Raw genomic sequence first — 12586 nt, 5'->3', positions numbered from 1 at the left:
ACGCGAACACCACGTGAACGATTACATGCATAACACTAGTTCTGGTCACCATCTGGAGACCCGGGAGACGATGATGCCCCCCCCCAGTCTCTCCCGCACACCGCCAGGCCGGGGGCTCGCACAGATCTGCGCACGGACCTTCCGCCTTGCATGGGGGTCATCTGTCCGTGAGGGGTGGGCGCGGGGGTGGGCGGCTTCAGGTCGCCTGGGAGCTCTGCCATCGAATTGCTGCCGGTTGACTGGGGCGTCTGTGGACCCTGCAGGGATCCCGAGTTCGCTGCGAGGCGTGAGAAGACGAGGGAGACACCAGAGGTTAGACTAAGCCCATCCTGCCGACTTGTTTAAAAAAAACAAAAGGAAAGAACACAAGACACTATCTTATTAGAAATGGTAACCGTATCCGTTATCGTTAGTAAAAGGTTTTTTTTGTTTTTGTTTTTTTTCAGTAATCTGTTTGGCAACATACTTCATTTGTGAGCCATAAAACATATTTATACCTCTTGACTGGATAATTGCTTTCTTGGGTATTTATCTCAAAGAAAATAATCTAATAGAAAAGAAGGCTTTGGGCAGAAAAATGTTTATTTCAGTGTTGTTTATAATGGAGATTATCTAAGTGTCTGACAGGAAGGAAGAAAACGGGATGAAACATTTGGTCCACTGGTTTGATGGACTATTGTGCTATTTTAGGGGAGAAAAATTAGAAAAATTAGTAGCAGGTCTTAGGCGATGAGAAATGTTTACACTGAAACGCAATGACACAAGTTAGTAATGAGCCTCGTGACACTCCAGTGCCTCCTCCATGTCTGGGTATGTCACGCTCTGTCATTAACAGTCACTTTTAGAGCTCTGGAATCAGATTTGTTATCACAAAAACTGAAGTCATGCTCTTTGGAGTTCTTTAATGTCATTATCAGAGTCCCAAGATTTGGCTTTAAGTGTAATTACGTTCCAGTAACAGAACTCAAAATTCAGCAGATCATTTCAAAATCTCAATTCATCGTGTTCGAAAACCTGGTATTTTAAGGGTTCTTGCTTTATCATCGACCTCTGCAGGTGAGGTACTCAACAAACACTGGCTTCATTTATTAATTAATCAAATACTTGCTGAATAAATAACATGCTTACTATATTGCAAGCTTGGTTTCTACGCTTGGCACGGGGGCAGTGTCCAAACTGACAACAAAGCAACAAAGACACACATTCCTGCCTTCGTGCACTTTCAAGTAAATGCTTTGGGAGCCGTTACACACGGCAGAACCCGCGCAGTCTGCACGTGATGACGCCTGATGCCCGCAAGTTATTAGCTCCAGTCCCTTTCCTATGAGTCCAAGACTCACTACAATCACCACCAGCCACATTTGACTGTGGAGTAAACGGGGTTCAGCAAAGCACTGGAGAGAAGAGAATGCGCTGGGAAGGAGTCAGAGATGGAAATGAGTCTAGTGCTTCGACTCAGAAAACCTCGGCTGAACAGTCGTCTCCAGCTCGGGTCGGGCCCGGGCCAGGCCCACTGGGGTATGAATCCTGAGCACGGGCCACCAGGGCCCTGCCTGCTGTCTGAGGTGTCCTGGGGGTGCCCGGGACCAGAGGGACTCTGGGAAGTTCTCAGAGATGCCGGGAGGACTAACTTTAAAAGTAGATAATCTCTTACGTGTCAATATCTCAAAAGAGAAGCTTACGAATGCATGCTTATAAACCAGATTCTGGCGAAACCCTGGAAGTACATATTAAAAAGGTAGATAGTAATGAAAGAAAAAAGTGGAGTCTTCTATTATTATGTAAGGATAATCCTACTGATGTGACTGCCCCACAGAGCTGGCAGGAGAAACTACGTGCTTCTGTTTTTTTTAATCTTTTTTTTTTAAATGTTTGTTTGTTTTTTAGAGAAGAGTGAGAGAGAGAACAAGTCTGAGTAGGGGAGGGCAGAGAGAGAGGGAGACACAGAATCTGAAGCAGGCTCCAGGCTCCAAGCTGTCAGCACAGAACCCGAGGAGGGGCCGGAACCCATGAACTGCGAGATGATGACCTGAGCCCAGGTTGGACGCTCCACTGACTGAGCCCCCCAGGCGCCCCAAAATAACGTGCTTCTTAAATCACGGAGCAGACTCCACAGGAGCCTATCATGGCTGTGATTTCAGAGTGACCCTTATTTGCAAGTATTCCCATTTACAGCTAATAAAAAAAAAAGAAGGAAAAATTCTTCCTTCTTGCTAGCGTTTTTTCTGTTCCTTTCAGGAAAAAAAAAATGAACACAACCTCTTGAAGCTCCATTACCAGAGGAGGCCGGCAGGACACTCTAGGATCTCCCCTACATTTGCCAGAAGCTACAACTGTATACTAGAAAGTAAACAATGGAGAGGTTATTGAAGGTTAAGTACATTCACACACTTCAGACTGTACAGCCAGGCTCCTAACTGGGAAGATGATTTTCACAGCACGAACCTGGTGCCCTACTTCTGGCGGGGGGTGCGGGAAGGAGGGTGGGGAGAGGAAGGAAGAGCTGCCAGGTCCCAGGTCTGCAGCGACTCGAGGTCACCCAGAGGGCACCTCTGTTTATAACCTGAACCCCTTTCTCATCTATCTTCCACCGAGGATTCCCGAGCTGGATCCATGACAGGTTCTGTGACATCACCTGTCAGCTAATAATAGAAACGCAGTCAGCCACCTGCCAGCAAAGATGGATGGGTTTTCGGTTACAGGCTTACTAATTGAATGTGGGGCTTCCTCATTCCCCCCACCCAGGGCCCCCAGCCTGCGGGCCGCCGGGTCCACGCGGGGAGGTGATTCCTACGGCTGTTCGTCGGAAGCCCACAAATGTTTACAGGCTTCTCACAAGGGCCCCGCTGGCCCCTCCGAGGTGTGGCCCTACCCCAGCCCTTGCCTGGCTTTCGTTCGGGAGCTTTCTCTCATGGGCTTGCTCTGGTCACTGGAAGACGCGGCCACTCGACAGCGAGGCCACGGCGCCCCCGACGGCTCAGGGTTACACCTCCCAGGGGCTGGCAGAAACGAGTTTCAGCCCACACCAGCCACGTCGACTCCAAACGGGGGCCGCGTGGATGACTCACGATGCTAAAGGGCCAAACGACTGGGGCCTGGGGTCGCTTCCGAGCGGCCCCGTGAAAAGCAATCGGGCGTGTTTCTCGGGAATCCTTTGAGTCTAGTTTGCCTGGACATGCTGGTAAGGAATAAACTACAACTACCTTCTGATGGGGAAGACTGACTTCTAAGAACACACATTTTGGCTGAAGATTAGTTTTTAAAACATTTTGTGGTATATGAAACCCTAATGTGGCAAATGGTGTCAGACAATTATGATTATTTTCTCCTTCTTCGACAATAAAAATGGCTCAGAGTCCTTCTCCTTAATGGATGCCAGGCAGAAGCGTGGCTTTTTGGTTACGGGGCTGATGGTACTCAGGACCACACTGACCGGCGTGTGTGTCCTTCTGTCTGGACGAGCGGTGTGTCTGGAACCGAGCACAGAACACGTAAGGAGGCGGGCCAGTCCATGGACTCCGTGCGGGGCCGCCCGGGAGGCTCAGCCCAGGACGCCCTCCTTCCCCTGCTTCCTGTTTCACAAGCCTTTGGACTGTATGGACCACTGAGAAGAATGTTCTATCAGAAGTGCATCTGCAATCTGAGGTCTTTGTGCAGTTAAAACGATAATGTTGCCATAAAAACGGTAGTTTAAAAAAAAAAAGGAAAAAGGAAAGAGCTGACTGTTGAGAGAAGAGGCCCTACGCTCTGTGAAGGGTCTGCGCCCAGCGGGGTCTCTCGTACTGGAGCCGGGGCACGCTGCGCGAGCCATTCTCCGCTCCGAAGTGCGGCCCATTCAGTGACACGAGTTTTTCCCCGGCAAATAAAATATACCTTTACATCTTTGCAGACATCGCCACTTTGGTCCCTACACCCCACTGAGTTTTTATTTTGGAAAAATCGTTTCAGAGCGGTTCACAGGCGGCTTGTTTTACTCTGTGAGCTGAATGTAATGTTGTGAGACTTTTAAAATTAGATTTCACAGTTTTTAAGGTACACCGTAACTGCAAAGGCTTCAAATCCTTAAGGGCGGGGCCGGAGAGGATTTCTAGTTGTGTTTGGAACTGTCGGATCTAAATATATATCTAGGTGTGTTCCCTGCAAGCACGCCTTGGCCCATACAAGTGTCTTCGTGCGATCCCTTGCTTAGTGACCTGAGGTACCAGCACTGCCGTCCAGAAAGCAGCTAGAGGGAATTAACGAGAAAGAAAACAATTCGTTTCTTTGGTTTGCAGACACCTCTTCTATGTGTAAAAGGTATCCCTGTTACAATGCTAGTTCAAGTAAAGGGAAAGGAATACAGTAGGTCCAGGCATAATGCTAGAGTTGGATACCACTCACTTGCAAGAGATGTTGGGCCAGTTCCACAAGACTTTATGGACTTTCGTTTCCTCGTGGACTTTGGGACAGTATCTGCAAATCGTGGGGTGATGTGATTCAATGGAAAAGCACTTAGAAAGGTGCCCGGCACACTCTACGTGCCCCAGAAACACTGGCATTTGATCCCAGAACAATCCTGGGGGATGGTCAGCCTCACCTTGCACAGAGAGCAGTAGGGCTAAGTGCCGACCCCATCACAGGGTTTGGATGTGGCCAGAAAGACAAGAACACGGCTGATCGGACTTGAGTGAGGTCACCTCTTGGAACTGAGGATGCAAATTCTTTCCCGTCTTGAATACTGTATTAATTACAATGTAATGCTCGGTAATTTGACACCCTAACAGGTGGAACGAAGGCTAGCAGGAGAGCCGAGCCAATGGCAGGGTCTCGAACAGTTCCGTGGAGAGACGGGAGAGAAGGCATTAGTTTGGTTTTGCTTATGAGGATTTAGGTGAATCGCATTATTCCTAGGCAGTATTCCTAAGACTCCTGGCCTCCAGGTCAGAGCTAACGGGCTATTTGGTCTCAGAAATGGGGCTGCGTGGACCTTTACCGTGACGGGTCGCTGGATTCCCTACAAGTGAGAACATGTTGGGGCAGGGGACATTGAAAACTAAGTCCTGGGGGCGCCTGGGGGGCTCAGTCAGTTAAGTCTCCGACTTCGGTTCAGGTCATGAGCTCACGTTCATGGGTTCAAGCCCTGCGTAGGGCTCTGTGCTGACAGCTCAGAGCCTGGAGCCTGCTTCAGATTCTGTGTCTCCCCCTCTCTCTGCCCGTTCCCCTCTCATGCTCTCTCTCTGTCTCAAAAATAAATAAAACATTAAAAAAAATAAACAAAGTGTTTAAAAACTAAGTCCAAATTTCATTTTGCTAACATACAGGCCTGAGTGTCCCTGACACAGCACAGCTGGTAGGAGCCGGCCAAACCTACAGGGTGGCATTTTCTGGTAGCATTAAAGTATGAATGAGCACAGGTTATGGGGACACTTATTTTGACGGAGTTAAATGGAATATTTAAAAATACTTGTATAAGGAATAAAAGGTTACCGGGGATACTTAGTTTCTCAGAGGTAGACGGAACGTTTGTAAATACCCGTATAAGGAATAAAGGTGTTCGGCTCAGAATTCCAGAGTCCCTCTTCCACTAAGTGACGTAATGCAGAAGAAGGGCGCCTTTGACATACTGGCCCCACAGGGCAGCATCCCAAATGGGGCGCTCTCCTCCCTTACGCTCCGCCTGTGGGGCTTCAGTGCAACAGAACAAAACAAAACGCCCCTCGTCCTCAAGGACCTGCTCGACTCGCTTCACCACCACGAAGCGGCCTCCAGCGCCCCCGGGGGGCGGGGCCCCGCCGGTGCCCGGCGACAAGTGTAGTTCCGCCGCTTACCAGGAGAGGGCGGCTGGAGCTTCGGCTGCTTCTTGGTGTCCGCGGTGCTGAAGACTTCCGGCGGGGGCTCCTCCCCGCGCTCGATCTTGCACTCAAAGGCAAACAGGTACTGGATATACTGCTTTTTCAGGGAGCTCGCGGCACTGCTTGAAGTGCCGACATTTAGGTTGGTTGCCAGCTCACGCCACTTCTTGTTTTTATTAACCTAGCAGCAAAAAAAAAAAAAGAAAAAAAAAAAGGCAGATCATTGGTTTGCAGCAAAACGGCTTGTTTAAAGCCAGGAGACAAAAAACACAACAAACCACACTTAATGTCTTGGTTTGCTTTTTTTTTCATTTGCCTCTCTGAAGGAATGCTCATTACGCCCACTCAGTAGTGCAGAGACAGCGTTTACAGTTATAAAACCATTAAGGGGTCCGCTGATGGCTACATAAAAAAACGTTGCTCCTCTCGATTCTTCTGCTTGGTGCGCCATCCCAGGCGTTGCTGCTCAGAGCCAGCGATTTTCTTTGAGCCAACGTACACTCTCACTCATGCTCATCCCCAGCACACCTCTAATCTTTAAAAAAAAAAAAAGGCACCCGAAAAAGAATTTAAAAAGCAGTAACAACTACTTTGCAATTTAAGGGCTGAGCTTCGATATGAAAAACAGTGTTTCATTCCGACAGCCCGAGCTCCGTGTAATTCTAGCCTGCGCCGCTCCTCTCAGGGGGGACTGTGGTGTTGGGCAGAGGGCCCCTCGCTGTAAGCAGGGACCAGCCATCCACCTGGGTGGCTCTGTGAAGCTGCCAGGGAGCTGACGTGGGGGGCACCGGCGACCCAGTGAAGGGGCAAGGCTACCCTGCGTTCCCACTTACACTCAGGCTGCACAGAACACAGCCGCCAAGTGAAGAGGAAAAGGGAGAGAAATCCTCAAGTGCTACACAAGGATTTTCGGCATTAACTTTTGATTTCCACTTGGCACAGAGTTAAGCAAGATTGGACATCTGCATGCAGACCTGCAAATATTTGGGGAATATTTTGCCTTTAGCTGTGCCTTGTGTTAAGAAAGGAGCATGGTAACCATTAAGGCGACACTGCTTTTTAACGAAATGTTCAATTTTTGGATTCAAACTTTATCACAAAGCTCTTTATGTCCGTTTACTTAGTACTAAATGGTACATGATAAAGCACAGAATGCTCCGGGAAATGCCTTGTTCCACTTGTGGCACTGTAAGAACATGAGTCTGAACCAAACAGACACCATGACAGGCTTTAAGTTTCCCCTCTGAGCTGGAAGGCCTAAGGTCAGTCGCTCCGGAACCATTAGGCAGTTACACATTGCCTAGAGAAGACACCTCTTTGCGGTATCCAATCAGGAAAGGCCAGCTACCTCTCCTCACATTCCTAAGGATGAGACCTGCAGATGGGAACTTTAGGTAGGCCCCTGTTACCTAATGTTAAAGTTAACCTGATAGTCACCAAACAAGACCCTGAACTCGCTCTGTAATTGGTTGATTTCAAAGATACCCTAAATGTCGTAATTGGGTCCCGCCGAAAGTAACGAACGCTCTGAACAGTGTGTATGGTTAGAGCTGCTGCCAATACTGTTGTACCATTATGATTAGGTCACTGTACCTACGTCACAATTTCTTTTAACTCCCCCTTCCCAAACCAAAAATCCTTGTGTAGCACTTTAGCACCCCATAAAAACCCTACTCAGCCCTTGCTCGGGGCTCTCAGCGCGGATCCACTGCGTTGGTGAAGGCTGTGAGACCGAACTTAGGCCCGGCGAGCCTAAGCCGTAATAAAACTGCCCTTCGCTTTTGCATGCGTGACTCGGTCTCCCTGGCGATTTCTGGTTTTGGGGTGATATTAAAATCTTGGGCATTACAGCACTTCACGCCAGTCTGTGGACTGCTTCAGAACGGACAAGCAGGCTGTGGCCTGCCTGGGCCACCCTGAAAAGCAAGGCCTTGTACTGACCTCCGAGTGTCTGGGAGTCCCCGCCCTGGAGTCCCCCCGCACCCCCCCTCCGACCGCAGCTCACCACCTGCATCACAGGTGTGCTCCAGCAGCCCTCGCTAGCCAGGCGGGCAATGAACTTCACCCACAGACCAGACGTGGACGGAGTTAAAAGTGAGGGGTTCAGACAATCTCTATGCTTCTGTGAGGGTGAAACCCACATGTGCAGTGCCCTGAGGGTTCTAGAAAGTCTGTGCCACGGGGTGAGGGGTAGAGGGGAGAGGTCAGGGAGTCTAGGCGTAGATGAGAGAGGTCTGGGGTCTAGATGGAGGGGGCAGTTTTGCATCTTGAGCTCTCCCTCCACTCGCTCACTCGGTCTGCCCTGTACGACTTACCATCTGACTCTGCAAAGCCTTGACTCAAGCTGCTGCGGGTGTAGGCGGCAGGTCTCTGGGAGGAGGAGGTGCCTGGGGTGGGGCGCGGGGCTGGGAACCAGCCTGGGCCGCTCCCGAGAGCTGCGAGGAGCCGAGACCAGGGCGCAGCCGCGGTGACACTTGCATATTAGGTGACTCGCTCTTGGACAGTTAGCTTAGCGACCCCGAGGTACCGGGGTGGAGGGCGGGGTCCCACGCTGTATGCTAGACCACCTGGGCGCAGATCTGGGTGGGAGCCCAGGTACTGACAGGGTTCAAAGCCCCGCTGGAGGCCCGGCCTGAGAGCTCCGGGAAGACGGGAAGGGCACACGTCTTGAATTGGACAGGCCTGGCCTCCAGCTACCATGAGAGTCCCTGAGCCACGCGACTGTATGTCACTCTGTTACAGTTTCCTCTTCTCTTTGAGGCTGATGACTCGTGCATTTAACGGATATTTGGACAGATGCTGCCAGACCAAATGGAAAGCACAGTGCCCGGCACGTGGTGGGCACTTCTCGGGGGCCCTTGCCTGTTTCTCTCGCACGACAGGCACTCACGAGCTAGACTCCATACTACCGCAGGGCCAGGCCCAGGGGGAGGAAAGCGTGGCCCCCAGGGTGCGAGGTTTAAGGGAGCACTGGTCCCGGGAGTCAGGCCTAAAGAGGAGCGCCTTCTGAAACACCGCACCCCAGCCCAAGCTCTGGGCAAAAATGCCCCCCTCACTGTCCGGGCACTGTGGACATGTTGTGAGATCCAGGACTTAGGTTTCTTACTAAATTGCTCTGGATTTGGAATTGATCCGGACAACTAATTTTGTCATTTGCAAAACATTCCTGGAGTATTTACTATGAAATCTTTGCAGACTGCACAGATTTCTAGAACTGTCAGGGAACCCAAAGAAAAATCCAGCCCAAGCACCTCATTTTATAGGTGAGAATGGTGGCCCTGTGAAAGTGACCTGCCAAGGTCATGCTACAAGCTGGTGCAGGGCCCTGCCCCAGCGCCCTCCACGGGCAGCACACAAACACGCATCCCACGGGCTTAGCTTTTTCTTTATGGGAACAAAAAGCTCGAGCCGGCATTCAAAGAAACCTGGAGCTCAGGCGCAGCGTCGCGTCACTCACTCGGCCGCACGCTCTCACCTGTGCCAAACCGCCGATCTCTTTGACGCAGACGTAGAGCCGGAACAGGTCCAAGGGCTTCTTGCCCACTGCGGGCAGACTCGAGACCGGGGAGCCTCTCTCTTCCATGAACGTAAGGTATCGGTCGACCCACAGCTTTCTCTCCGGCTCGTTCCCCAACTCATACACCTTTGTGATCTTTTCCCCAGTGGTGGTGGATGAGCTGGACTTCTAGAGCCCAGAAGGAGCATTTGGAAGTGGGGGACGGGTGGGCAGAGGGAAAGGGAAGAAGGTGAGAAAAAAGCAATGAGCTACCAAATACAAGAAGAGAAGAAATTTAAAAACTACTGCTATCACACAACAATTAGGAATGAAGGCTACTAGTTCAGGCACAAACTATACATTTTCTTAAATTAAGACTTTACTTTGACTTTAAATAAAGGGCCCAAACTCCCCCTTTTATAGACTTAAAAAACAAAACAAAGAAACGAACACCTTTTTAACTTGATTCATATAAGCGTTGAATCTCAGAAGGCAAGTTTCCGAGGGCACCCCCGTCATTTTTAAAAATAAAAGGGTGCGAGCTCATGGAAGAATCACAGCAAATTCAAGATTTTATATTTAAGTAATATTACAGAGCCCCCCAAACTAGAGGGACTCTTACTTTGCCTTGTCAAAAGAAGGATGAATAATGTGTGTCTTCACTGAAATGCTCAATCTTACTGAGAATAGATAATGGGGCTTGCTGGGAAACAGAACATAAGTCACAAATCATAGGGGCCGTGGTGTGGGCTCTGCTCTGTGAACCAAGCCAGCTAGAGTTCTGGGCATGGACTCATGATGTGAGCTTTCCCTACGTCAGATCTCTTGAACGTCTCTGCCATGGCAAGGGGCTATTAGAGGATAATTTTAACAGATTTCTTAGGGAACCATGCTTTAATCACAAACACATGTGCTATTTCATTTTCCTGCATATCTATGGATAAATCTATACGTTTACTTTTATACACATGGGTTTAGGTGCTTGTGTGGTTTATACTCAAGCTCTAATTCTTACCTTTGTTTTTCTAATTATATGTGATATTCAAGTGTCAAAACGTGCTGTGTGCGCACAACTGAAGCCCACCTTTTGGATTAGGTGATCTGGGAAGGTAACGTTTTTGATACAGCCCAAAAGTGTATTTCTCTTTTATGTCTCTTAGGTTTGTAACAATAGTCTCTGTGCTTGTAGGATATGGGGTTTCAGGGTTACTGTTGGAAAAAAATCACTTCTAAATACTCAATCAAGATTTCCTTGGAGCGATAATTCGCTTCCTTGTGTGTCTTTACCAGCTTATCATTTGAACGGACAGCCATCATTTTAGATGGGGGTTTGTCGGAACTCTCTTCCATTATATTTAGCTTAGCCATTTTGAACACACTGCTGAAATTTTGGGGGTCAAACAACATGACTGCCATTGAAGTCGGATGTTACTGTGTTAGTAACTGATCCCCAGGAAAGGTGGGAGCCCGGAGACGGTGCCTGGGAGGAGGCGAACAAGGCTGGCTTTCCCTCTGTAAGCAGGCGCCTCCCCTCTGTAAGCAGGCGCCTCTCCCGGCGCTTCCGCCGAAATGTTAAGCCTTCGGATTCAGAATTATCGAGGCATAAAATCTTTACATCAAATACATAAAAAACGGGTGATACCGTTGATGTCAATAAAAAATTTAGGGTGTTGGGATAAAAAAAGTGTGAACTTTTAGAATTTACATTGATGCTGAGGCTTAAGAGTAAGTCACTTAAAAATTACTTTAGAGCTTAAAATATATCCATATTCACATATCTATATATCTATCTATCCATATATCCATATATATACTCAGAATATGGAACACACTGTATGTTCAAATAATATGTTTTTAAATTTTCTTTTCCATATTCATATGCCCAAGGAATATTTGACTAGGGAAAGAAATTGTCCTGCCACATTTTACACATTTCAGAAGCTCTGTCATCTCTGAAGGGGTAGTTGGTTTCTAAATGCTAGTTAAAAATTTATTTTTTCCTTTTGGGGAGCAATACAAAATGGGGCCACTGGTTTTCAAAAAATGAGACTTTATCATCTAAAATCCATCAAAAGAGAAAAAACTCCCACCAACCTCTCACTGGCAGTTCATCTGTAATAAATTGAGAGGTAAAAGTTTGACATCCAATTTAAGGGTAAGAGAGAGAAAAGCAATCATTTCAATTTAAGATTACTTTGAATAGTTCTACACCAACATCTGAATCTAAGATCCAGGCCGTTTGTGGCCTGGTCCTCGCCAAACTGGGGGAGGGTTCTGGAAGGACCGTTAGGCCCCGAGCCTCGGGGCCATGCAGAAATGCTGCCGTTTATGCAATGAGTGCATCCCCTAACTGAGATGAGCCTACGATAACAGCGAACGTGCTTTGGCCACACATATTTTAACTTCTCTCACCTTTCTTTGTCAAGTGAACTTGAATTGAATGAACTTCTGTATGTCTCAATTTGTTCTCATAAAGCTAGAAAAGCTTAATGAAGACAGTGATTTTTAAGAGGATCATTTTATTTTTCATAGCTGCAGCTCTTCAAGAAAGGCTTAGGGTTCCGTGGCGCCGTAATGCAGGAAAAGGCCTGGTCAAGGCCTCAGGGGAGGCGCTAGGTGGGGGCGGGGGCTCCCTCGTCTGAATCGCTACCTCCCGCTCTATTTGTCCAGGGCGGCCCCTGGCCACACAGCCTATAAAAAGCGCAAGTTTTGCATGGGATCATTTGTCTGCCCTCCGTTCACCTGACTAGACTTTATGTTCCCCAAGACGGGGCTCGGGCCAATTTTGAATCACCAGCAGTGACTGCACACCGGAGGGACCGGGCCCATAACCTGGTCATGAACAAGTGCTCAAGTTGACAAAAAGGTCTGAGCGGTCTGGCACCAGCCGAATAATTACCAGCCGAATAAAATACCCTAGAACAGGACCGCAGTGATCAGGGCGCTGAGTGACCGTGGACACGATCTGTCAAGACTGAAGGCTGCGGGTGGGAGGCGGGTCGTGCCCACGACTGCCACGCAGCGTCTCCACTCCAGCCTCAAGGTCTGTTTGCTGGCCAGGAAGTAAAGTTAGTCTTAAACCCAAGTTAGTTAGACTAACCTAAAGTTAGTCTTTGGGTGTCCGAACAGGGGAAAAGGGCATGAAGAGAAAGATGAGTGCTAGGAAATGAGGAGTACAGACTTTATCGCTGATTAGGCTCAACGTGTACTTTGTTTGTGCACAGACACTAGCTCTGATGTAACCTTTGGGCGGGTTTCA

General features: G+C 48.7%; 1 protein-coding gene across 7 annotated transcripts in view; it reads right to left on the bottom strand.

Annotated features, from left to right (window-relative positions):
• Positions 1-12586, bottom strand: part of ARID1B (AT-rich interaction domain 1B) — a 385639-nt gene that overhangs the window by 18597 nt on the left and 354456 nt on the right. For all 7 annotated transcript variants that reach the window (XM_029944117.1, XM_029944118.1, XM_029944119.1 and 4 more), the window contains 3 exons: positions 9307-9516; positions 5808-6012; positions 139-277 (listed from right to left, as the gene is read on the bottom strand). In XM_029944117.1, the coding sequence (XP_029799977.1) occupies positions 139-277; positions 5808-6012; positions 9307-9516 (554 nt within the window). The remainder of the gene's footprint in view (positions 1-138; positions 278-5807; positions 6013-9306; positions 9517-12586) is intronic.

The sequence above is a fragment of the Suricata suricatta genome, chromosome 7 (assembly GCF_006229205.1).
Source record: "Suricata suricatta isolate VVHF042 chromosome 7, meerkat_22Aug2017_6uvM2_HiC, whole genome shotgun sequence".
Taxonomy (NCBI): Eukaryota; Metazoa; Chordata; class Mammalia; order Carnivora; family Herpestidae; genus Suricata; species Suricata suricatta.
Note: the sequence above shows the minus strand (reverse complement) of the source record. Positions and strands in the feature narration are given on the sequence as shown.